The 27,593-nt window shown below is 39.8% G+C and overlaps 2 protein-coding genes across 4 annotated transcripts in view; one reads left to right on the top strand and one right to left on the bottom strand.

Moving 5' to 3' along the window:
- The window catches only part of sept10 (septin 10), a 94,626-nt gene extending 72,779 nt beyond the window's left edge, over nt 1-21,847 (bottom strand). The window contains exons 1-2 of one of the 3 annotated variants that reach the window (XR_006311914.1): nt 21,776-21,847; nt 4,973-5,087 (exon numbers count right to left, since the gene is read on the bottom strand). Coding sequence is in view for 1 of the 3 variants with exons in the window: in XM_043691786.1 (XP_043547721.1) it covers nt 4,973-5,087; nt 19,919-19,948 (145 nt within the window). In the remaining 2 variants the exon portion in view is untranslated. Of the gene's footprint in view, nt 1-4,972; nt 5,088-19,918; nt 20,175-21,775 lie in introns of those variants that run through there. The other 2 variants (XR_006311912.1, XM_043691786.1) reach the window with 2 other exon arrangements.
- Nucleotides 20,425-26,636, top strand: sowahca (sosondowah ankyrin repeat domain family Ca). The gene is made up of 2 exons (XM_043691785.1): nt 20,425-22,552; nt 25,929-26,636. Exons 1-2 carry the CDS (start codon nt 20,629-20,631, stop codon nt 25,961-25,963), a joined length of 1,959 nt encoding a protein of 652 aa, XP_043547720.1. The 5' UTR covers nt 20,425-20,628; the 3' UTR covers nt 25,964-26,636.
- The last annotated feature ends 957 nt before the right edge of the window (nt 26,637-27,593 follow it).

Raw genomic sequence — 27,593 nt, forward strand, 5'->3', positions numbered from 1 at the left:
CAGATGGAGTTTAATTCAGATAAATGCGAGGTGCTCCATTTTGGGAAAGCAAATCTTAGCAGGACTTATGCACTTAATGGTAAGGGCCTAGGGAGTGTTGCTGAACAAAGAGACCTTGGAGTGCAGGTTCATAGCTCCTTGAAAGTGGAGTCGCAGGTAGATAGGATAGTGAAGAAGGCGTTTGGTATGCTTAGCTTTATTGGTCAGAGTATTGACTATAGGAGTTGGGAGGTCATGTTGCGGCTGTACAGGACATTGGTTACGCCACTGTTGGAATATTGCGTGCAATTCTGGTCTCCTTCCAATCGGAAAGATGTTGTGAAACTTGAAAGGGTTCAGAAAAGATTTACAAGGATGTTGCCAGGGTTGGAGGATCTGAGCTACAGGGAGAGGCTGAACAGGCTGGGACTGTTTTCCCTGGAGCGTCAGAGGCTTGGGGTGACCTTATAGAGGTTTACAAAGTTATGAGGGGCATTGATAGGATAAACAGACAAAGTCTTTTCCCTGGGATCAGGGAGTCCAGAACTAGAGGGCATAGGTTTAGGAGGGTGGTACGTGTATGGAATGAGCTGCCAGGGGATGTGGTGGAGGCTGGTACAATTGCAACATATGAATAGGAAGGGTTTGGAGGGATATGGGCCGGGTGCTGGCAGGTGGGACTAGATTGGGTTGGGATATCTGGTCAGCATGGACGGGTCGGACCGGACCGAAGGGTCTATTTCCATGCTGTACATCTCTATGACTCTAATAGATTAACATGAGAGTGAGAAACAAAAAAAAGGCAAATAGAAGACCATAAGGGGAATCAAAATGCAGAATGAAATCACTGAAAGAGTTGCTTAGTGCAGAAGCTAGCAAGAGAAAGGATCTCAGGTGAGGAAATCAAATTAAAATGGCAAAAGTTAAGTGAAAAGGTGCCAGACAAGGGACAAAGAGAATAAGGTACAACTTAGCAATGTGCCTTTACCACTATCATGCTATGTCAGGAGGTCGTGTTGTGCAACGTGCAGCAAGGCTTCAATGAAGACAAAGGGGCAAGGAACCAAAGGTTCTGAAGGAACAAACTGGTGGTTAGAAGTGGACGAGCAAACCTTAAATAGAAACTAGTTTAAAATAATAAATCATTTAATATCATAGAATCCCTATAGTGCATATAGAGTCCATTCAGCCCATCAAGTATGCACCAACCCTCCGAATAGCATCCCCACAATCCCACATTTACCATAGTTAATCCACTTAGTCTGCACATGCCTGAACACCATAAAACTAATAATGGCCAATCCACCTAACTTGCATATATTTGGCCAGTGGGAGGAAACTGAAGGAGCTGGGAAACCTACGTAGACACAGGGAAAATGTGGAAACTCCACACAGACAGTTGTCTAAAGCTGGAATTGAACCTTGGTCCCTGGTGCTGTGACGCATTAGGCATCAGTGTGAACCACTGAGCTACCATATCGATTAAATAAATTAAATTTGGCAGAACCATAGAACGTTCCATACAGGAGGTAGCTATTTGGCTCACTAGCTCTTCGTCTGTACCCTTGAAGCACAAGTGAATATCCTAGTTATTTTAAATATAAAGAAGGTTTCTGCCCTGCAATTCAGTCAATGTGTCGTGTTTGAACTTCAAGGAGGCATTTGACAAAGGACCTCATGAAAGGTCATTCATTAGATCCCATGGTTTTGGAAGTAGCATATTGGCATGGATAGAGAATTGGCTAATGGGCAGGAAAACAGTGAGGAAAATGGAATTCCTTTTCAGGTTTGGCGACCTGTGGCCAGTAGGGTTCAACTCGGATCAGAGGGATCACAGTGCTGAGGCTGCAACTGTTTATAATATATAGTAATGACTTGGAGGAAGTCAGTGTACTGTAGCTAAATTTGCAGTTCACAAAAATAGATGGAAAGTTGGATTGTGAAAGGGGTACAAAGTTGACATAGATACTGTCAGGTTAAGTAAGTGGGCAAAAAGTTGGCAAATGGACTATACATTGGGAAAATGTGAAATTGTTCATTTTAAAAAGGGAGAAAAGAAAGAACAGATTCAAATGGAGAAAAAATGTAGAAAGCTTGAAGGCAAAGGGACTTGGGGTACTTGTGCACAAGACACAGAAAGCTAGCACACAGGTACAGCAGGTAATTAGGAAGGAAAATGCATTTTTTGGTCCTTATTTCATGGGGGTTTGGAGGGGAGGGGAGGGGAGGGAAGAAGTTGTAAAGGAAAGACCTGGATATAATCAAAGTTTCATTGCACAATTCCAACAGAAAAACATACAGAAAAAAAATGGCAAATGGAAATTACTTATACATCTATTGAGGACAGTCTTGTAATTACTAAATGTACATCCTTACTGCATTGCTTTCTTTAGAGTAATGCCTTGTGCAGGGTTGACAACAATATACTTAAAGCAGATCATGAGGAAATACTAAAAGTTCCAGAGCACTGGAATTCTTTTCTTCAGACTTGTAACAACCTACATCCCCAATGGACAATGCCTCATTAATGTTCTCATCAATGCTTTATTATATGGGAATTTCAACATTTGATTACTGGAAGGAAATTGCACAGTTCAATTGAAGATGACATTTGCAGTGAGTTTATCAATATTTTAGATGTGCGCACATGTGGTATATTGCAGTAACTAAGGCAAAGAACTGTCCATATCTGCCAACCCACAAATGATGTTTTACTTTATGTAAATCTTTTTCGGTCTGTCTCAGGAACTTTAAACATTCAAAGAATTTAGGATGCTTGTATTGATGAGGAGAAGAGTATCTCAATTTCTCATGAGGTATAGCTACATAACTCAAAATAAATATCAGACTTAATTTATTATTTACTATTACTTTACATATATCAATTATTGCATCAATATTCTGGGCAAGATTACTTTTGGCAAGGTTGTATTCATTACCCAGCTCAACAAAATCCTGTGGATAGAGAGAGTTAGAGTCAATAGCATTGCGCGGGACTGGAATCCTGGTAGCAGATTCCCATCCTTGAAAAATGAGTCAAAGTGACAACCTGGCAACATCTACAATCATTTTCTGATCCCAATCCATAAAAGGAACACAAGATTGAATTTGAGTTCAGAGATTTACATGGTGAAAACTGAACAGTTTGCATTGTTAATTCAGCACCATGTTATGATAGGCAAATATACATAGTTTAAACATTCTCCCAGTTCAGCACGTAAGTTCAAATTTCATATTAAAACAAAATTTCAGACTTTGCACCATTAAGTATTTCACATTAGAAAAGTCTCCAGCATGAGCCACAGACAACAAATGATTCTGAGCTGTTATAATTCTGGAATTCATTGGCAAACGTGCTTATACAGCACCAGCATTGGATAAAGGCAGTATCTTCACAATTTAGCCATACATCATTGATTTACAAAAAGACCTTGAAATTGTGTAGCTTTAACAATAAACATTCGAATTTCACTTATGGCACCTTCTCTTGGATAACAATGCAAATCAACCATTATCTCCACTCTTTCATGTGTGTGCGCCTTTAACTGCAAAATCCAAAGCAATTACAATTCTAGACAAAGCTGGAGAAAGCTCATCTAAATGTTTACTAGTTCTGATTAGATCGAACGCCCAATCCAGGTATAAATATGTTTTACAAAATTTATAAATACAAAAACAATAAATTAAGAAAGCAATGATTTTCAATTGATCTACTCAGGATTCAGTTCCTAAATCTGGTCGATTGGGCACGGATCTCTTGCTCTCTTCTATTGACTGAAATTCTGTTCTGCCTTTGGCCTTCTTTCCTGTACACTGAACTACAAAGAATCACTACTTATTGACTCATTCTAGCCACTAGCCCTGTGGATGATCAGAGACATCCTGAACTCCAATTGGCTTACTACTTAGCCCACAGTTCATGGTGAATTTTGGATTGGCAAGGCAACGTCTGCCCAATTCCTGTTGGGTTTCTTTAGTGACATCACTTTCTGTCTCCTAATTCATTCTTCAACATGTCAATCGCTTAATAGGACAGTCTCTTTATAACAGCTCCTCGTTTACCAACTTCATAAGATCTTTCCCAGTGGCACCAGTCGGATACTTCAAACAGATGCATGAAGTAAGAGTGTCACCCCAAATGTCCCTCCCACCATACGTTTATGAATGTTGTCCAAAACCTAGCAATCTTAATTTAAAAGAACGAAATGAAACTCCACAATAACTGTTAATACCCAAAATAAATTAAATCCTAAAATAATCTTATAAAGACTAATATACATAAATCTGCTACAAACTCCAAGTTACTCAACTAAAATCTGTCTCAGTGCAAAAAGTCTTTTGCCCCAAAGCATTTTCAGTTTACTTTAGCTTGAGTGATTAAAAACCACCAAAAAATCCATATACACCATGACCTTTTAATTGGCCTGAGCCATATGGCTTTCCTCGTAACAAAATTTTTAAAAATTAACTCAAACTGAACAAAATAAAATTTAAATTTCTAATTTGTTTAATCAAGTGAAAGTGATTATTGAAAAATAAATCAATCCCATAGAGATCCTTTCTTCAATTGTTTAAATTATTGTAGTTTTGTTTCAAAACTATGCCTTTCGTTTCTCATTACTGCCAGTGTGTTTTGAACACTATTGACTCAATAGAGTAGGAAGAGGAGGTGGGAAGGGTGGTGAGAAAGAATGATGAAGCAGTCTCATGGCACTATCAGACCATAACTGTGCATTAGCTCCATTTACCCAGACATGGCTGATGCACTTATCTACAGTTTTGAAAAGGAGTTCATAATCACGATGTGAACAGAGGTTGACTTTGTTCATTATCTTGAAGTTAGAACAAAGCAATTTGTCCCCCTTTTCTGGATTCTTCAAAGTAAATAACAAGTCTATAGTTGCCTAATTGAATCACTATCATTTAAACACTATTGGTGTTCACTCACCACCATTTAACCACAAAATTGGAATAAAAATATTCAAGTACTTACCAACACAAAGAATATTAAAGCAAAACCCCTGGGAGGTAGATTTATTAACTAGTTGATCTGGTAAACTGTCAAATCCAACATGCCCTGACAAGGAAAGTGGGCGGACATTTTCACCCTGCAATAAAAAGCAATAGTACATACAATAGCTGGTCAACCTTTAAAATACATTCTTATAGGTTCTAACCATTTTCCTAACTTTCAAAAAGAATGGAATCACAATTTGTATAAGTATCTATACCAGAAATAATTCATTCACAGCTTAATTATTCCTGAACATTGTTATAAAGAATGTAAAGTTAGATACAAAAAGAATCAAAACCTTTATATGTATTTATTTTTTTTAAAACATCCTTACTTTGAAAAAGGCATTCAGTTTCTTTCACGAAGGAATATTGTTAGTATCTAGAATTCTCAATTCTTCTCCAGAGAAATCAACAGTTCTAACTAGGAGTCATTTAATTGGAAATCTATTCTTCATATTCACTACCCTAAGGGGTGGGTTAGAGTTGAAAATTGCAGCTTCAAAATTTGCAGAAAGTTTGACTGTTGTGTGGTGTCTAGTCCTATAGTAATTGTATCAATTAGAAAACATTCACAAGTCAACACCACAGAAAGACATCATCTCTCCTGCAAAATTTGTTTATCCCATTTTACATGCACCAAGTACTCCAAAACAGCCAGTCTAAGACGACAGCAACATAACAGGGAGTGCTTTAAACCATTCTCCATGACCTAAGCTGCAATTAAGGTTCTTCTCAGCATCTTGTGTAATGGTACGTATATTTTCCACCTTCACCCTAAAATACAGAAACTTGCCTATGAACTCATTCGTACTTAATATTAGAACTATATTTGCAATCTTCTAGCGTGCTGCTTTTATCGATTCACAGGTTTCAAGTATTTAATTTGTTGCTATATATTTTTTAAAAAGCATTATTTAGGAGTATACAGAAACATGTAATTAGAAGGAAAAACAAGACTACTGCAAATCTGCTTCTAGGTCCACTTGAATGATTTCAAAAAGAAATTGATGGGTATTTCAGCAAAATGAAAGGTTACAGAAATAGAGCAGGTGAATGGGACTGACTGAATTATTCTACAGAGAGTTGGCATAGACCTTTATGTAAAAAATAGCCTAATGTGGCATAATAACCACAGCTTAGAGCTTATGGGCGGCATGGTGGCTCGGTGGTTAGCACTGCTGCCTCACAGTGCCAAGGACCTGGGTTCAATTCCTACCTCGGGCAACTATGTATGAGTTTGCACATTCTCCCAGTGTCTACATGGGCTTCCTCCCACAGTCCAAAGATGTGCAGGTTAGGTGAATTGGCCATGCTAAATTGCCCATAGTGTTAGATGCAGGGGTAAATGAAGGGGAATGGGTCTGGGTGGGCTGCTCTTCGGAGGGTCGGTGTGGACTTGTTGGGCCGAAGGGCCTGTTTCCACAATGTAGGGAATCTAATAAAACAAACAAACGAAGTTGTTAACGAATGCCCTCTTGGGTAGTGAGATAGATTGATCCATTACAAAAACAATGTAGAATTCTCTTTGTTTGCTTAGTTTATTGAGTCATAGAGATGTACAGGACGAAAACAGACCCTTCGGTCCAAACTGTCCATGCTGATCAGATATCCCAACCCAATGTAGTCCCACCTGCCAGCACTGGCCCATATCCCTCCAAACCCTTCCTATTCATATACCCATCCAGACGCATATATCCGTTACCTAATCTTTGGAGGACATCAACTTAGTTCAATGGATGGTACTCTTGCCTGAATTTGTAAGCAGAACGTGAGTTCCCAAACTAATCTTGCATTACAATGCAATGCTAAGGGACTCTTTTCGAACCTTGGAGGTGTCATCTTTTGGAAACCTTTTAACCAAAATTCCTGACTGCTTGGACTGAAACAGGATCTCTCGACACCACCAACCCTTTTGTAAAATCATTCAACATAATGTATTGATTTTCAAATTAATTATATCATATGCACTCAGCCAAAATAATCGATTTGAAATGCAGATTTCAAATAAAAGGAATTGATGATCATGTAGACAATGTACATTCTTTACTACACATGCTCACAGACTGATAAAGCAGTATATTAAAAAAATGTTGGTAGCACTATTCATTTTTCTAACAAAGTCATAGAGCATGGAAACAGATTTTTAAACCAACTTGCCCATGCCAACCAGTTTTCCCAAACTAAACTAGTCCCACTTGCCTGCATTTGGCTAATGTCCCTGTACACCTTTCCTATTCATATACCTGCCCAAATGAGTTTTCAATGTTGTAATTGTACCTGCATCTACCACTTGCTCCAGCAGTTCATTCCACACATCTTCTGGGTGAAAAAGTTGCCTCTCAGGTCCGTTACAAATCTTTCTCCTCTCACCTGAAAAATGTGCGCCCTAGTTTTGAAATCACCCACCTGAGGAAAAAATCTTAGGCTACTAACTTACTTATGTCCCTCCTGATTGTATAAACCTCTAAAAAGGTCACCCCCAACCTCCTATGCTTCAGTGACAAATCTCCCAGCCTTTCTTTATAATTCAAAGCCTCCAGTCCTGGCAACATCCTGGTTTGAACCATCTCCAATTGAATAATAATCTTTACTATATTACTCCAATGTACTATACAACCTTAGCATGATGTCCCAAATCCTATACTCAAAGGTCTAAGCAACGATGGCAAGCATGCTTAACAGCTTCTTAACCATTGTACCTGTGATGCAACTTTCAAAGAACTAGGTAACTGAACCATTAAGTCTCTGTTTGACAACATTACCTATAGCCCTACCACTAACTGTTAAGTCCTGCCTTGTTTGTTTTACCAAAATGCAATATCTTGCAAATATCCAAACTAAACTCCATCTGCTACTCCTAACCCCATAGGCTCCATAGATCAAGATCCATTTGTAATCTTACAGCATCTTCACTGTCAACTATACCACCAGTTTTGGTATCATCCACAAACTTAATAACCATGCCTCCTAAATTATCATCCAAATAGTTTACATAAATTGCAAATAAAAAAGTGAACTCAGCACCTGTAAAACTGCTATTCACTGGCCTCTAGTCTGAAAAATAACTCTCCACTACCACCACCTTGTATCTTCAAGTCAAGCCAATTTTGTATCCAATTGACTAGCTCTCCCTGAATTCCATGTGATCTAACTTTACTAATCAGTCTAAGTGGAACCTTGACAAAGGCTTTACAAAAGTCACAAACAATGTATATCTCTTTGCCCTCAATCTTCTTAGTTCTGTCCTTAAAAAAAAACTCAATCAAGTTTGAGATACACAATTTCCCATGCACAAACCCACGCTGACTTTCCCTAATCAACCCTTGCCTCTCCAAATACATGTAAATCCTATCTCTCAGATTCCCTACTGAGATTGTGTATAGGGTATGAGCAGTTAGGGAAGAGTTAAGTTCTGAGTTTTGGTGAACAGGAGGTTCAGCTGAACATGACTCAGATCAGATAAAAAACTTGCAGTTAACAATGGTAATGGGTTAACAAGGTAGAACAGCATTCATTATGTAGAGCCATTTAACAATATTGGAAGCATTCAGTATGCAAGGTCAATTTAACAAGCTGAAAAGTATTCATTATGTGAAGCCAGTTAAGGTTAAGAACATTCATTGTGTAACAGCAGATGGCTTAATCTTTACTATTGACAATCACTGATTGTAATGGTCACCCAATCAATATGTCTGTTGCTTTATCTGGAAGCTTCTCCCTGTAAAATGACTATATAATTCATCAAGAAACTGCTGTTCCAGAGAAGACCGAGAACTCATGTCTCTGTGCACACGGACAAACGTTCTCTCCCTCCAGGGCCTGGAATAAAAGATGAAGGAGGTAAAGCCATGCTGTGTCTCTAAGCATTTTGCTTTGAATGATATGGGGATAGGGAAACGTAGTTGGCAGGATCTAAATGAATAGATACAATCGTACGGTGTCAGCAATCACCCAGAACTTGGTATCTCAAGACGGATGGGCCCACAAGGTAAAACTTTAAACCTTGGTCTTTTGATCTTTCTGTGTGCTGCAGACAGTTCCCTTGCTCGATTGCTCTCTATTTTACGGACTCCTTGAACGGTAATTAGTTCAGTTGAGAGACTGTCAGTGCGCTTGTGAAACTGAGGTTCAAGTCCTCTGTGCTGTATTTTGGGGGTGGGGTGTTAATTGGGGTTCGGCTCCCCTACGTTTAAATTGAGGTTTGAGTCCTCAATGCTGAGTTGGAGTTACGGTCCCCCGGGTGAGTTAAACTGAGATTCGAGTCCTCCGTGCTGTATTGGGGTTCGGGTTCTGTGTTCAAATGGGATTAGAGTCCCTGTGAGGAGTAAAGTGAGAAAGGGGTTAAAGTCCCCTAAGGGTGACATTTGAGTCACTGACAGTCTTTGTTCTGGGGGAAAGAGTGTGGCTTGGAGTGCGGCACCATGTGGTCCGCTGCGAGGGCTGTTTCTTTTTATAAGTGTAATTTCAGTGAGAGGACGCAAAAAAGTAAAAATGAGAAATGTTGAAATTAAGGTTGTACTGATACTTAGGTTGAAAATGTAAATTGTGCCATACTGAGAGTGTTTGGTGTTTAAAAATTTTGGTTTGTTAAAATACTGGTTTAGAAAATCTTTTAAGTAATGTTTTGCCTTGTTTGAATCAGGATCTCAATTCAATGTGTTTTGTGCGCTATGTAATAGGGCAGATTTTGATTTTACATTGAAATTGTACAACATTATGCCCTTTTTAAAATTATGAAACTTGTAACCTTAAATCAAATTGATCGAGTGTCTTGAGCCCCCTGATTTGTTTGAAATTGTACAATGCCTGCTTAAAAAGAACAGTTGGGTCAGTGGTCATGCTTTAGCCAGATGAGAATATTGTTTTAAAGTATCTTTTTTGCTGTGTTTTTAATGCAGACTGCTCACAAGAAGAAGAGCGCATTTTGAGTTTGCTGTTTTGTTAAGATTTTAGAGAACATTAGAACTGGAGGCTGAGCTGTTTAAGTTCTGTTAATTATTGTTAAGACATCATTGGCCCCCTTCATATCACAAATTCAAAGAATGTTGATCTCTACCGAAGTTGTTACTGTAACTGATTGTTTTATTTAGAAATTTCATTTGGAGAACATATTTTAAAATATTCTGCATTTATTTCCAAAAAATATTTGAGATTTAAATCTGAACTGAAAATGCCTCTTCAATTGCTAAAGCACAGGAAACATTTTGTTGTTTACTTGCTGTTCCAGACTTTTGAAATACCTTTCTTGACAGCTTTCACATTAGCCAAGTATCAGTTGTTAAAGGAAAATAATTTTTGAAAAACCTGAATGAGGTCTCCGAAGGGTTTGATTTTAGGACTACTGATTGTTGTTTATAATTGACTGAATTGTTTAGGCAGTACAAATTCAAAGTTTATGGATTGTATAAAAGGTGATAATATCATAAGTGATGAACAGAGTAAGAGACTTCAAGAATTCAAAGAATATTGAAATAGGCAGATACAACTTAGTGTAGTTAAATGTGAGAGTGTCTTCATACTGATAACTACCTTGGCAAGGAAGGAATGAGAGAGAAAATGCAAAGGTACCTTCAGCAGCAACATCTCCTGTCAAGTTTCTCCTTTCACAGGTAAAGCACATGTTCGGACTACCGCCCACCCCTCCACAACCTGATCCAACCAGCTTCCCAGTCATGAGCACAAAAAGTGAAGAAACCATCAACAATGATGAGGAGGTCAGTAAGCTTGTTACCAGTGGCCTTCTTATGAATATTAAAACACATGAGCTTTACCTGGTCTTTTGATCATTTAAGGGATATGAATCAAGCTAACATCATAACAGCCAGTTGGCTTTGTTATATTTGACAGCACAGCGTGAGCAAAAACAGCAAAGGCTGCTGCATTCACCCAGACTGCAGCTGCTGCAGCGCATACTCAGATGTACTTGTATCTTCCACTTGAAGCATCTCTGGAAGAATGGAAGTCTCGTCAGAGTCATAGAGATGTACAGCATCGAAACAGACCTTTTGCTCCAACCCGTCCACGGCTTTGTGAAGTATTTAACTGCCCTTATCCAAGGATTCAGATTTCTCAGAGGAGTGATGCAAGGGCAGACAGAATTTTTTGTTTTCAGGTTGGACTTCACTGAAGGAGATTTGGGAGAACTGGCTAGTTTCCATTCAACTTGGAGGGGATGGAGTGGTCACAAAGGACTGTGGATTTAAGAACTTTACTGGTGAACCTTTTCCCACATAGGATGATTCTTCAAATTCTATTTACTGCAACTAGTAATTTTTGTTGTTATAATCATTGTATGCTGTGTCAATAACTTGCTTAAACACTGGCTGTCAGTCTTATGAAAGCTGGTAGTGCCATCATGAAATGATAAAGGAGGGAATGAGAACGTATATACGGTATGAGCAGTTAAGGAAAGAGTCAAGTTCTGAGTTTTGCGAAACAAGAGGTTCAGCTGAACATGACTCAGATCAGATAAGAACTTATAGTTCCACCAACACACTTAAGCTGTTCAGGGAGAGGTGGACACCACAGGGAGCAGAGTGTATTATTTCCCCCTCCCACTCTATTTTGATTTAATCCCTGCCCTCCCCTTCACTGCTTGATCATGCAGCATTGCCCTTTGATGTGAAGAGCACTGCTTGTCACTGGCCACTTGGGTGTTTCTTTTCTTCCTAATGGTGGAAATTGGATAAAGATTTGTACATCTTGTGTATTTCACGGTGTCACACACCTGCACACACACACATGGGTGCTGGGAAAAAAAGAAAAACAAAGATCTTGCAGTTAACAATGGGGTGCTCTAGGCAAGGGTAATGGGTTAACAAGGTGGAAAAGCAATCATTATGTAGAGCCATTTAATATTAAAAGCATTCAATATATAAGGTCAGTTTAACAAGGTGAAAATTTTCATTATGTGAAGCCAGTTAAGGTTAAGTCCATTCATTATGTAACAGCAGATGGTTTAATCTTTACTATTGACACTCACTGATTGTAACTGTCACCCAATCAATATGTATGTTGCCTTATCTGGATGCTCCTCCCTGTAAAATGACTATATAATTCATCAGGAAACTGCTATTCCAGAGAAGACCAAGAACTCATGTCTCTGTGCACACAGACAAACATTCTCTCTCCCTCAAGGGCCTGGAACAAAGATGGAGGTAAAGCCATACTGTGTCTCTGATATGGGGAGGGAAATGGGACAACACCACCAACAATGTATCCACCACTGATGTCAGACTCGCAGGTCTATAGTTGTCAGGCTTCTCCTGACAGCCTTTCTTAAAGGCATAACATCCAATCCTCCGACAGTTCACCCGAGGCTGTAGACGATATAAGGGGCCCCACAATTTCTTCCCTAACTTCCTACAATGCCCTGGTATACACTTGATCAGGTCCTGGAGATTTATCCATCTTTATGTTTTCTAAGACCTCCAGCAATTCCTCTTCTGTAATGTATACTGCTCTCAAGACCTCAATATTTATTTCCCAGAGCTCCTTTGCCTCCATTTCTTTCCTCCACTGTAAAAAAAACTGATGCAAAATATTTGTTTTGTATATCTCTTCCATCTCTTGTGGTTCCTTGTTAATCTTTAAAAGGGGTCATTTTCTCTCACTAGTTACTCTCTTGTTCTTAAATGCATTTCTGGAATCTCTTTGGATTATCCTTAACGCTATCTGCCAAGGTTCTCTCATATTACCTTTCTGCCTCTCCTAACCTGCCGCTTAAGAATGCCCCTACACTCAAATTCACTTGATCTCGCCAGCCATTTATTCCTTAATTTCTCTTTCACTACTGGAAGGCCTATAGTATAATCCCATCAAAGCGATCATCCTGTTAATTCTGAGTTCCACCCATATAGCTTCAAATGAAATTTCTGAGGATCGTACAAAGCACAGCAGTAATGTTTTCCTTAATCAAAGATGCCACCCCCCACTTCTCTCTTGCCTTCCTTTCTATCCTTCCTAGATCATCTAAACTCCACAGCACTGAGTTGCAAGTCCTGTCCCTCCCTCTGCCATGATTCTGTAATTGCTATGATGTGAAGGTGTGGATTCATTCGCTGAGCTGGTGTGTTTTTCTTCAAATATTTTGTTGCCTCGCTAGGGGATATCATCAGTACATCTTTGATAAGGTATTGATGCTCTGTCCTGCCTGGTAATTATGTGTCTCTGTTTGTTGGTACTTCCAGTTCTGTACCTGAGTGATTTATATACAAAGTCTAGTTCAACGTGTCTATTGATTGAGTTCCAATTGGAGTGCTAGACTTCAATGATTGTTTCATTGGTGCTAGGATGGTCACATTATCCCAGTTGATATTATGTCCTTCGTTGTCTGTGTGGTTGGAAATTAGAGTGTACTGCTCATGTCTGGCAGTGGCAAGCTGATGTTCATGCACTCATATGGTCAGTTTTATTCCTGCTTGTCTTATGTAGTATTTTTCCCAGTCTTTGCAGAGTATCTTGTGAATAACATTTGCCCTGTTGGATGTGGGTGTCAGGTCTTTAATTTTTGTGAGGAGCTGGTGGATAGTGTTTACTGGTTTGTGGGCCACTAAGTTTTGCTGGGGTCTGAGTAGTAGGGTGGTTATCTCTGGTATGTCTTTGATGTATGGTATGGTCACTATCATGTCTGGTCTTGTAGTGTTTTCTTCTTTGGGTTAATCCCATAAGTACCAGAGGATAGTGCTCTTGGGGTACCCATTTTGTTTAAATCCTTTGAATAGGTGTTCCTGTTCTGCCTTCTGGAATTCTGGGTTGCTGCAGTGTAGACTTGCCCATTTAAATGTCCTAATGCTGTTCCATTATGGATGCTGGGGTGGTTGCTGTTATAGTTCAGTATCTAGTCCCCTGATATTACCCTTGTAAATCTTTTCTACACCCTCTCCAATTTAATAATATCCTTCCTATAGCAGGCAATCAAAACCATACACAGGATTTTACCTTCCCCTGTCTCCACAATTGAAAAATCATAAGAATTAACAGATGCACATCTATGAAAAAGTGAGGACTACAGGTGCTGGAGTGTCAAATGTGTGACACTGAAAAAGCCCAGCAGGTCTGGCAGCATCGGAGGAGAAGGAGAGTCAACGTGGGCGGCACGGTGGCACAGTGGTTAGCACTGCTGCCTCACAGCGCCAGAGACCCGGGTTCAATTCCCGCCTCAGGCAACTGACTGTGTGGAGTTTGCACGTTCTCCCTGTGTCTGCGTGGGTTTCCTCCGGGTGCTCCGGTTTCCTCCCACAGTCCAAAAATGTGCAGGTCAGATGAATTGGCCATGCTAAATTGTCTGTAGTGTTAGGTAAAGGGTAAATGTAGGGGTATGGGTGGGTTGCGCTTCGGCAGGGCGGTGTGGACTTGTTGGGCCGAAGGGCCTGTTTCCACACTGTAAGTAATCTAATCTAAAGTTTCGGACATTTCAGGGCTTAAGCCCGAAACGTTGACTCTCCTACTCCTCGGATACTGCCTGACCTGTTGCGCTTTTCCAGCACCACCCTTTCGACATATGCACATCTATGCTTCATTTAAACTGCACTACTGTTTGTCCAAATAAAGCAAGGGTTATCAAGAGGGCAAACTCTTTTGTGAAGCCTGCATCCATCAAATCATCATCAGTATCAAACACCAGTATGCTTATGAGCTAGAACCCAACTTCTATGTTTTCAATTATTTGTTAGAGTCCAAAAAGTAAGGACTAGGCCACAGGTAATTGTAAATGGCTACTAAGTCTCTTAAAGTCAGTCATAAATTGTTTTATTATTCTTAAACTATTCAAATGGCACTAGCGTCACTGTGACAGTAGAAGCTATTCAATGCATTTTACCGTATTTTTCACTATCAAATACAGAGGACAATAAAATCATTCATTCATACAATACAGAGACAGGCCCACATCTTGTCTATGTGATTAGGTTTTCCAAACTGAACTAGTCTTTTTTGTCTATAGAGTCATACAGCACAAAAACAATTGAGGGGGGCCTGAACAGGGAGTTGAACTCTGAACCCTCAGATTAAAAGTCTGATGCTCTACCAAATGATCGATCAGAGCTCATTTAGAAAAAGTGCCTTTCGAGTCAGAAAGAAATTAGAAGTACACTCCATAGTGAGTAAAGCTGGATCCTATTAGAGACAGAAAGAGGTTTAATAGAAGATTCCAAAGAACTACACAAAAAAAATTCATTTGCTGTTTGCACAACTTGCTACACATACATTAGTCAACACATTGGTCTATGAATACCACCATCTGCAAGCTCCCTTCCAAGCTACACACCATCCTACCTTGGAGGTCGAATAAGCTGAGGCTGTTTTCCCTGGAGCGTCAGAGGCTGAGGGGTGACCTTATACAGGTTTATAAAATCATGAAGGGTATGGATAGGACAAATAGATAAAGTCATTTGCCTGGGGTGGGGGAGTCCAGAACTAGATGGCACAGGTTCAGGGTGAGAAGGGCAAGATACAAAAAGAAACCTAAGGGGCAATGTTTTCACACAGGGTGGTGTGTGTATGGAATGAGCTGCCAGAGGAAGTGGTGGAGGCTGGTACAATTGCAACGTTTAAAAGGCATTTGGATGGGATATGAATAGGAGAATAGGAAGGGTTTGGAGGCATCTGGGCCACATGCTGGCACGTAGATTAGGTTGGGATATCTGGTCAGCATGGACGAGTTGGAGGGTCTGTTTCCGTGCTATGACTCTATATTGCTGCTCTTTCAAGCCCTGGGTCAAAATCTAGAAGCTCCCTTCTTAACAGCACTGTTGATGTACCTGCTCCACAATGGCTACAGGAATTCAAGATGCAATGTTCCAAGTTGGTGGGTTGTTCTCAGGAGCAATTAGGAAATGGTAATGCTGGCTTTGACAATAACTCCCATACCATTAATGAATGAAAATCCATTAGAATATTGAACATAGAACAGTACAGAACAGAAACAGGCCCTTTGATCTACCATGTTGCCGTTTTAAACTAATTCCATCTGCCTGTACATGTTCCATATCCCTCTAATAACTGCAGGATCATGCGTTAAAAAAAACTATTTTAAATTACCAGCATTCTCCTACATAAAATGTATATATTACAAGAACATCTTTTTAAGACATTCACCCCTTAAAGGACAAACATATTCATTTTCTGAAGTGCCTGATAAGCTTCCAGTGACTACTAAGATCAAATTGCATACAAGGTTCTGCAAATAGGGCAAGATATCACAAAGTTTTGGAGAAATGCTGGCTCCAGTTTTCTAGTAAGTTTGCGACTATTTGCATTTTCATTTGAAGGCGGCTGTATAATGTTCAATTTTGTTGCACCAGGTGCAGCGAGCCTGTGCAATCTTCTCTCAGAACTCAAAGTTGATACCAAGACTGAAAAGTGATATGACTGCGCTTTAGCACTTCGCTTAAGTGACAAGTGTACCCTATACTCAATCTGTCCACAAAAGACTTGCTTTGGTGAGTGTCAAGCATTCAGGATACATGACCAACCCAACTCAATTGTGACTGTCTCAATACAGCAAGGAAGACAGCTTGACACCTGATCTTCAGATTCTTCCAGAGAAAATTTAAACAGAAGTGGTTGCGATTCTTAACTAGTAAATCTTTTGCATCATGAAAAGTGGATAATATTATTGCTTTATAGACTTTCAGTTTGAGAGGCAGTCTTACTCCTCTTCGTGAAGCTTGAAATCTGCCAAAAGCTACGTATTTGCTTTGTTGCAATACAGGCAACTCAACAGTGTGCTGTTCATATAAGTGACAGTATCCACTATTGATAATGTTTTGATTCGAGCTGATTGGGATCTGAATTTTCCAGAGTTGAAAAATGTGGTGCTGAAAAAACACAGCAGGCCAGGCAGCATCCGAGGAGCAGGAGAATCGACGTTTCGGACATAAGCCCTTCTTAACCTATCTGAATTTTCCAGTATGACAGAGTAAAACTTGGCATGACAGACTAAGTTTTCATTTTCTCTTTGTTTATCATGGAGGTTAGACATTAAGTACGTTCACAAGAAGCTGCCAATTTGCTTTTAACATAATATAGCTGTTGTTTTATGTTAGATGACTATTCTAACAATCTCATTACAAATAGCAGAAAGAAAGATTTGTTCTTATTAATGCAATATCTTTACAGACACAAGCTTCAGTGAAGCATCAACCTATCTCACAAAGGTCATGCTCAGTTGGCAGTTGTAATCTATTTCCTTTCGACATAATGCTATGCATTCATTATATTCTATTTTCTTCAGTTAATATCTCTCTCCCCCACTAAGAGTCTTAAAATAAACTTCTAACTCAGCTCACTATTACTTAGCATGCTAAACTCATGTGTTCAATGGCCTTGTATGATGCCTTCCTCTCAATATTCTTGCAACATCCTATTATTGGAACTTTCCCAGTCCTAAATCCTTGCAGACTGCTAATAATAGTAATTGCTTCTGGACCCCTGTCACCCCCTCTTGTGGTCCTAAAACTCAAGTCAGCACAGAACACAGCAATTATCACCTCAGGCAGCTTAGTTGAAATCACAGGATTTCTTGTAAACGCTAATTTGAACTCAACTACTTTGTGACCTGTAAAACAAAGTCAGATCTTCACAGAATTGAAAAAAAGACCATTGAGTGTAGGAGTTGGGATGTCATATTGAGATTCTACAGGAAGTTGTTGAGGCCATTTTGGAGTACTGTTCAGTTCTGGTCACCCTGCTGTAGGAAGGATATTATTAAACCAGAAAAGATTCAAAAAAGATTTAGATTAGATTAGATTCTCTATAGTGTGGAAACAGACCCTCCGACCCAACAAGCCCACACCAACCCTCCGAACAGTAACCCACCCAGACCCATTTCCCTCTGACTAATGCACCTAACACAATGGGCAATTTAGCATGGCCAATTCACCTGACCTGCATATCTTTGGACTGTGGGAGGAAACACGCAAACTCCACGCAGACTGTCACCCGAGGGTGGAATCGAACCGGGGACTCTGGTGCTGTGAGGGAGCAGTGCTAACTACTGAGCCACTTGTACCATAATGTTCAAGTCTGGAGGGTTTGAGTTATAAAGAGAGGCTGGTTAGGCTGGGAGTTTTCCCACTATAGAGTAGGATGATCTTATAAAAAGCTTTATAAAATCATGACAGGCATAGATAGGGAAAAGACTTTTGCTATTCACCTTAAGATGGGGGGAATTTCAAACCTAGGGGGCATATTTTTTAAGGTGAAAGGAGAAAGACTTAAATGGGACCGGTGGGGCAACTTCTTCCACAAGGAGAGGTTCATGTGTGGAATGAACTGCCAGAGGAAGTGGTAGATGCAGGAATGCTGCAACATTTCAAAGACATGAGTCAAAGAATGTGGTGCTGGAAAAGCACAGCCTGTCAGGCAACATCCAAGGAGCAGGAGAGTTGATGTTTTGGGCAGAAGGCCTTCATCAGGAATGAGCACTGCTGACCAGCTGTGCTTTTCCAGCACCCCACACTTTGACTCTTGATCTCCAGCATCTGCAGTCCTCACTTTCTCCTATTTTAAAAGACATGTACACAAATACAAAAGGTTTAAGAGGGATACGGACCAAACTCTGGCACATGAGACTAGTTTAGTTTAGGAAACTTGGTTGGCATGGACGATTTGGACTAAAGGGTTTGTTTCAATACTATATGACTCTATATCTAAAACACAATGTTTCTTGCACTTTAGAACTCAAGCTCTCAAATAACAATACTATGTACTATTACATCTATAGCTTCTGGGAATAGACTGAAACCTTTGCCTCAAGATAGGGCTGTTCTGGCATAGTACTTGGCTTTCGTCCTGATAAAGGGCCCTAGCACGTGCATGGATCAGACAAGAAGTCCATGCTACAGGGTATCTTCTGTTTCTATGTGGCTACTGCTTCAGAACTGGAGTAGGCCGTTCGGCCAGAATCGCGAGCCTGTTCCATCACTTCTTGAGAACAGGCTTACTGTGGCCTACCTGCCTTCGGCCCATAGCTCGCAGGATCATTGACACCATTAACCATATTGTCAACAATAAATAATTTAAGATAAAAAAATTGATGTGCACACGAGCAACTGTCCATACTGTGGGTCTGCACATTAGTTAGCGATAGTCAAATTCCGAGCAAAGGCCAATACAAACATGTCAAAACGGGGGATAAGTGGAGTTGTGAAGCAAACCACATTGACTGAAAAGAAATACACAATGTTACTTTCCATTAACAGGTTCGATCCTGTAATATGATGACAACGAACCCGTAACATTCTGCTAAAAGACCCATCAACCGACTAACTTGAAGACTGGAGACGAAGCCTCACCCCATTCCCCCCACAGAGCCACATTCCTCTGTGGAATAGCAGCACCGCCTCAGCCAGGAATTGACGGAAACATTCCGATCATTATCAGGAAACATGAACATTGGTTGGTTAATGACTGATTTGTTTCCGCCACCGATCCCACAAAGTAACTTAATTTCACTACTCACATGGAAAGGAATCTCGTGTAAAATTGCTCAGGAAATCTAAACAAGTGCAGATTCAATGAAAAGTATCTCCTCCCTCGCTCCATTTCACTGGAAGGACTGAGTACATTTCCCAGAGCTTTATAGCATGACATTCCTCTCCCTGTGGAATGCCCTGTGCCGGGACGCCGATCACAAACTCTTTTTACAAAACTCGTCCCCTGGGTTTTGAACAACAGGGGCGACCTTAGCTGCATCTTCGACAACTAAATCATTATCACCACCGGGAACCGACTCAGAAACGAAAACCAAAAAAGGTTAAACAACCCAGTCACAACCACTTTTTTTTTAAAACTCACCCGGATTGGTGACAACTCCCAGTCAAGGACCTGGGTAAAACTAACTTGTTTCGTTAATCCTACGACGAAAGCGAACGAGCGACATCGCAAACAAAAATGAAAACTTGGAAGAGAATGTGCTCACCATTTGGCGGACGATGTCTGCCGAAGCCATCACGGGGCTGGAGCCGGTCGGAGCGGCCGGCGGTGACGATAATGCCTGGAGTGGGGGGGGGGAGAGGAGCGGATGAGACTCGAGCGATCGAAGGTAACGGTTGGAACCGGGAAGTCGGGAGAGGAACGGGTGGTGATTGGGAATGGAAGCGGCTGATGGTGACAGTTCGAACCGGGCGAGGTTGGATCGGCTCGCGCTGACGGTTAGGACTGGAACGCGGATGCTCCGTTTCAATCAGGGCACAATACAGGACCATACCAAATACATTAGGGAATGGAGCGCACACACACGTGTGTGCAATAAGTTAATTATAACTCGCAAAAACACACAGCTATGATCCACTCTGGTTTAGTTACATATATTCTATTTAAAAGGCACACTAGAAACTGTCCACTTATTTAATATTTTGCCTTGGCATTTGTTCTCTTCCTTAAGTCCCCTATTATACTGTAGCCCGATGGTTGGTGCTTGATTGACAGCTAGACGGTGTGGGACCGGAAGTAATTGGTTGCTATGGGATAATGGGGTGGGAGACTGTTTGCTTCTGACCACAAGGAAACTCAGCAGCAGCTTGGAAATAGGCTCGTTAGTGAAAGAAAAAAAGAGGCGGATACAGTGATGCCGCTCAAAGGTTGTGCCGGTCGGTTGAAAAAACGCTGCTAATACAAAATAATTTCGTAATGGCAGCGGAATTGAGCGTGAACGCCGTGTGGCAGTTTCTTTCGGACAGAGGAGGGAAAGTGCCGAGTGCTGTGCTGCTGGAACATTTCACAGTTTTTCTGAACAACCCCAAGAAGAGGGCAGACGCTCGAGGGCTGTTCAAAGAGTTCGTGAACAAAGTGGGGCTGGTGGTCCAAGAAGATGGGGTGAAATATGTGTGTTTGAAGAAGAAGTACCGACATCAGATTAACTGGTCCGAGGTATCTGCAGATGGTAAGGGGCATGGCTGGAAAGACAGTGATGGTGCTGCCGGCGGTGTGGAAAAACGTGACAGACAGTCTGAAAGAATCGGCAACAGTTCGTCTACAGAAGGGAGAAAACAAAGCCTAGATGGAGGAGCTTTGACAGATCCGCCTAAATCGGTACTTTCCGCACCAGTCGTTAATGGTGGGTGTTTGGACAACTCGTATGATGAGGGATGCAATGAAAGCCAACAGACTGTGCTGTTGGACCAGCGCAGTGCTGAAGAAGACGGGCGAGTTGCAAGGCACTCCCATGTAAATGGGGCGAACGAACAAGTTGCTTCGTCAAATGGAACTCCAACAGTATCAAATATGACCACAGAAATGGAGAATCAAGCCCAAACCGAGCATAATCAAGCAACGAAATTGGTGACGGAATCCAGACAATTAGCTAATGATTTGGGCGAAACATTGCTACATCAAGACACCAGTAAGACTGTTCAGAAAACGAAAAATGGTGGCGATCTACTCGCCAATTTATTCAATTCGGGCGATGATAGAAAAAGCACTCTAACCTGGAATTTTTCTGAAAGTACCGCAAAACAGGCGCCAGAATCCGAAAAAATAGAAAACATTGACTCCACAGAACGTGATATTAAGTCAAAGAATGAAAGTAAAATGTTAATTACACCTTATTGCAACTTTTCACCTGCTGAAGTCAAGATAAGTCCAGACGTTAATGTCCGAAGACCTTCCCGAAAGCGTTTACAACGAAGCCTGGCAGTTAGTCGATCAAGCAGCCTTTTTGATGATGGAAACACAATTGAGGTCTCGACCAATGCATCCAGTTCAGCCAGTGAAAGCTTGTTAAGTACACCCAGGTCGAGTAGGAAAAATTTTAGGGAACTAATGATTAGCAGCTCACCTCAGCTGAGACATAGTGTTGCTTACAGTAACTCTGCTGCCTTTCTAAATGTTAAACAAGGAGATTTGGGATCTGATAGAAACGAAAGTGACTCCTCTTTGACTTCAAAATTGAGTGATGAAGATACAGGGTCAGTAGCACTTGATCCCTTGGAACATGAATGGATGTTGCATGCCTCGGAAGGAAGATGGGATAGCCTCAAAGCATTACTGACAACTGATCCCAGTCTGATCACTTGGAAAGATTTTGTCACTGGGTTTACATGTCTTCATTGGGCAGCAAAACATGGTAAACCGGAATTACTGGCAATGCTAGTCAATTATGCAGCTAAACATGACATTCCAATCAATATTAATATTCGGTCTAGTGGTGGTTACACCCCTCTGCATTTGGCTGCTATGCATGGGCACACGGAAGTAGTGAAACTGTTGTCTGGTGCCTATGACGCTGATGTTGATATTAGAGATTATAGTGGTAAGAAGGCATGGCAATACCTCAGCCAAGATACTTCTGAAGAGTTGAGGAGTCTTATCGGTGCATCTAGAAACTTGGACTCTGAAAGCATGTTACAGAATGAAAGTGGACGTTGGAGACTGTCAAAGGTTCTTCCTTCCAATCTGACCCACAAAGTGTCCAGTGCTCTTGAAGAAGACGCTTATACAGATGGCTCAATCATAAAACCAGTCAGCCGGAAAACCTCGATTAACAAGATGAAATTCAATCGAATAAGATTTAAAACACAAGTCATTCAGTCTACACCTTCCCTGCAAGGAACAGGTGATCATAAAGACCCAAAAAATGCATTGAAACTCAGACCAAAGTCAACTATTTTTGGATAAAAACATCATTAGAGTTTATAGGATTCCTGAGATGAGCCGAATGTAGTATAAAACAGTTTATTTTGACTACACTTAATAAAATTATTAAATCAATATTGCCAACTTGAACATTTTCACTCTCGGTAAAGAAAATATTTGGTGCATATTTGTTAGGTGCCTTCTAATGAATTATGCTAATTATCTGTATATATGTCCTACTCTAAGTATCCTTTTAGTTCCAAATTGCACTTTTCCACTAGAGTTGGCACTTATATTTGACAGAAACAGTCTTCTATTTTAATTCATTGCTGTAGAATTTAGAAATACAATACATTCACTAGATAACTGGAGAACATTGAGATAGGACAAAAACCCTGTAGACTGTTGTTCTAATAAAATTGTTGTCATAGTCATGTAATACTGATGGAATACCAAGTAAAATATTGAGAGACCTGGCGCATTCCGATTCACATTCATGGTGACGTTATAATGCCTCCAAATGTTAATCTGATAGTTCAATTGCAAATACCTGTGAACAACATTGGAAGTAACTTCAGTGATTTTTAAAAAAGTAGAAGCATTTCGTTTTTGAAAGTCAGCCTTGACTTCATCAAATAGTTACCACAAGTTTAAATCTATGTTATGTAAGTTATGACCAAATGTGCTGCTCTTAATTGTGATCGGTTATGCTTGACAAGATAGCTAGAATGAAAAAGGTTCTAAGGGGGGACATTCTTTCTCTAAGTAATGTAACACATGAATATTATGAAATAGCATTTGTAAACTTAAGATGCTAATTAACTAAACATATCTGTAATAGAATTTTTCATCCTTCTCTAAAGAAGAAAATATATTATGTCTGAACCTTATTATGTCCTCCCACCCCTCCCCACAAGCGCGCGCGCACACACACATACGACAGTATAAAATCTAAGATTTATGTTATATAAATTATACAAATTAATTTGGTTTCAGGTATCTGTTGTAAGAGGTGAAATAGGAAAGTTAGTGCACTGAGAAACTATATTCAGGCTGGTCTTTTTAAGTTTTTGCTGTCAGATTCCAGATAAGTCCTTTTGTTTTACAATATTTGCAAAATATACTGCCAATAAACGGCTGAACTTTTAGTTACCCTTAGTACAGCTTCTGAAAAATGAAATGAAGCTCGTTAAGGTATTGAACGAAATATTGGCTCAATACATCTTGTTCATACTGTCCTGAAGATACCAGCAATTCTTCTTTCAAAGCTGAAATGCTGCTTAAATTAAGGTGGACATTAATTTCAATAATTAAATAAAAGCGTAGGTGCTATTGTGAGAGGAATTAACTGTGAATGTTTTCAAAAACATCTCAATATGCCTTGAGCCATTTATTATGGAAACTTATAAACATTTCTCTCATTGCTAAAGTGTAATATAGTTTCCTGAATCCCATGACAAGTCTGTAATTTTCTTCCTTCAGATTAAATAACTTGATTTGTATTAACAAGCTATTGTGTGTTAAAATTGTTACCCCATTTCCAAACAATACAAAAGGTGGCTTAGTATATTGAATTTTGTGGATTTTAAGTGTTTCTACAGGTGTACAGAATGTCAGATAGGCTGTGTTGCATTTGAATTATTGTTTAGTTAGGATATTAAAGGATATTACAGTTTTAAGTTGTGACAAGCTGTTAACTCTGTTCAGAATTATTGAATGTATAGTATTGAACTGCACAAATCACAAAAACTGAACTGAGCAAAACTCTATGTTTAATGTAAAATAATTAATTAATTGTTTTCTTAAACATCTGTCAGATATTTGTTTTCCAGTATAAGCCATTTTGCTTTAGTGGCCCTTTAAATGTCTTTTGGAACATGTATATTTTATAAAATATTTCATTGGTCACTTAGTCCTTATATGTCTTAAAATTTGGTCTGGAAAAATATTACATTTAACCTCTATTATACTTTTCCTCTCCCTATAAATTTCCCACAGAAAGGGGTTTTGAGGCTGAGATAAACTTAACTGAACTCATAATCGCTGTGTGTTCATGGCATAGAATTATATGCGATTTGGCAAAGATTGACAGTGTTATTCAGAGGTCTGCAAAGATGGCTGATGTGAGAGACTTGTAATGCTTGCTGTCTACAATGCTTTCTAATTTTGGAGATATTTGTTTGGAAAGAGTAGTTTATGTTCTATTGCTGACTTTTGCCATAAATGACAAGTATTTTCAATGTTGACAAGTAGTAAAAATGGAAAAAGACTGTTCTAGTTCCTTTCACTGATTTCCTCGGGTACAATGAATACAAAACCACTTCTGGTACTGTGGCTGAAAAGGTCAAACCAGTGTGCCTGGCACAACTTGAACTGGAGTGACAGCCCATTCTCTGGCAGCCAGTAAGAGACACCGATGTCGTGTAAAGGCAAGAGAGAAAAGGGGGAAGGCTATAACAGAGTCTGATGATAATTAAGCAAAGGGATTCTACTTAAAAGAATAGGCAAGTTGTCATGAAATCAGAAATTACTGGAACAACTCAACAAATCTGGCAGCATCAGTAGAGACAAAGCAGAGTTAGTGTTTCAGGTCCAGGTGATCCTCCTTCTGTACCAGAACTGGAAGAAGCATCACTGAATTCAAAATGTTAACTCTGCTTTCCCGCCACAGATGCTGCCAGACCTACTGAGTTATTCCAGCAATTTTTGATTTTGTTTCTGATTTCTAGTATCCGAAATTCTTTGGTTTTTCAGGGTAAAATCAGCTTTTTTTAAAATCAGCTTTTTTTTTGGATGTTCTCCTGATTGCTTCATGTTACAAGCATGTATCAAACTACAATTTGAGGACCAACATAATACTACAGCACTACATCATACATTGCAACTTTCACAAAACTGCTAATAATATTAGAAAAATGTAAATGTTTCAAATTTATTGATATTTTAACCATTTCTGCTACAAGATTAGTGGTAAAGAAAACTATGATGTAACAAGACTGAATGATAAAATTACTTTTAAAAATGTCTTTATTTGTTTCAGTGGATGCTGTGTAATTTTTGTGTTTGGATGCCTTTTGTATGTTTTTGCTTTGAAAACACATAGCACTTTATACTTTGTGAATGTGACTAAACAAAAGAATGGTTCATCTCTTTTTGTTGAAGTATAATATAGTTTGTTTACTAACATTATGTAATTAAACATAAAACAAAAACAAGTCCTTTGTAAATCATGATTAACATTAAATCATTTTTCATTTTGGGAGATCAAAAATGCATTGCATTGGCACCTGTGTACATGTTTAAATTCAGCCTTCATTAATTAGTCAAATTTTTCTTGTCTTTGCATTTTGTTTAAGAATGTGAAATGAGAGGAACAGCAAATTTCCACTGAGACAGGACAACAAAACAAAGCAACACTACATTGGCATTCTCATTCAGAGAAGACATATGGCTGGTGTGAGAAATGAATACCTTCGCATTACTGCTATGAGTGATAATATGAGGCTAGAATTCACAGCACGGGAGGAAGCTAGTAAGATTATTGTGCATGTACCAGTTGCTTCTCTGAATTAATAATTAAAGGAAAGCTGAGTGTGATGTATCTATCTTTATGTTCAAAGTAATTCCTGTTTCATAAAATAACTTTACACTTTCAATTTGCTTAATGATTTAGACTTTATTGTTATGTGTACTCAAGTATAGGAATAAGGTTGTGAAAAGTTTGTGTCATCACACATGCTGCCATCTTAGATACAAGTACCTAGGTACAAAAACGTAAGAACAACGTTAAACATTAAAGTCTTTCTTAGTATTAAGTTGAAAAATAAAGAACTAAAGATAAACATTCAAACTTTGCCATCTTTCTTAACTACTTAGCCATGCTGGGACCACGCTATCTATAAGGGCTCCACCTCCCCATCTCCTCAGCTTTGACACGCTGTCCCCGGGCTGGCTCCATCTCCCCTACTTGTTGCTGCAGATGTCAGGGAAACCTCCATCGCTGTGTTGGATCTCAGACTGCCAAAGCCCTGATCCAGACACCAACCACGCCGGGCCTTGGCCTCGCCTTCCATCTGCAAACTAATCCTCGGCCTCAACTTTGGACCGGGTGCTGGGCATCGGGAACTCACTAAGAGTCCTGGGTTTGGCCCCTAGTTGCTGCCTCACACTGGACATCTTGCCACCCGCCAAAATCAACAAGCCCAATACCGCTGCTCTCCAGAAGGTAAATAAAAGAAAAAAAGGCACAGCTTGACATCTAGTATACAAAACCTATAATGTTAGTAAAGCAACCAGCATGGGGGAATTAAGACAATAAGAAATAGGAACAGGGGTAGCCCATTCAATCTCATGCCTACTCTGCCATTCGAGAGGATCACGGCTGGTCCAACATTCCTCACTTCCACTTTCCTGCATTTTCCTGTATCCCTTGATTTCCCCCTACTGATCATGAATTTATCTCAGCTGTAAATATACATAAGGGCTCTGTCCCCACAGTTCTTTGTTGCAAAGTGTTCCAAAGACACTGAATCCTTTGAGAGAAGAAATTCTCCCTCACCTCAGTCTTAAATTGACACTCCTTTATTCTGAGACTGTTCTCTCTGGTCTCAGACTCTCTATTGAATGGAAACATCCTCTCAGCATTTACTCTATCAAGTTCCTTAAGAATTCTGTACGTTTCAATAGATCGCCTCTCATTCATTTAAACTTCAGTGAGTAGAGTCCCCACCTGTTTAGTCTTTGCTCATAAGACAATCCTTCCATACCAGGGATCATCGAGTGAACCTTCTCTGAACTGCCTCCAATGAAATAATATACTAACATCCAATTCACATTTTCAATATTAGAATAACCTATTGCTGTTTTTAAAGAAGTACCCAAGAAATTTAGTGTTTTTTTAAATTGAAAAGGTAGAACTTGGAACATAAGAAATAGAAGCATGGATAGACTTTTCAGCCCTCAAGCCTGGCCAGTCAATATCTCTGATACTTCTCCGCCTCCCTGATGCATTGTACTGTCCA

This window comes from Chiloscyllium plagiosum, chromosome 6, assembly GCF_004010195.1.
Source record: "Chiloscyllium plagiosum isolate BGI_BamShark_2017 chromosome 6, ASM401019v2, whole genome shotgun sequence".
In the NCBI taxonomy this organism is placed as follows: Eukaryota; Metazoa; Chordata; class Chondrichthyes; order Orectolobiformes; family Hemiscylliidae; genus Chiloscyllium; species Chiloscyllium plagiosum.

What these genes read in the sequence shown, in the direction of transcription:
- sowahca (XM_043691785.1), top strand. Translation starts at nt 20,629, where the DNA reads ATGGCAGCGGAATTGAGCGTGAACGCCGTGTGGCAGTTTCTTTCGGAC. An exon ending in ACCTTCCCTGCAAGGAACAG is followed by an intron (nt 22,553 to 25,928) that starts GTGATCATAAAG and finishes ATTTTGTTTAAG; the next exon opens with AATGTGAAATGAGAGGAACA.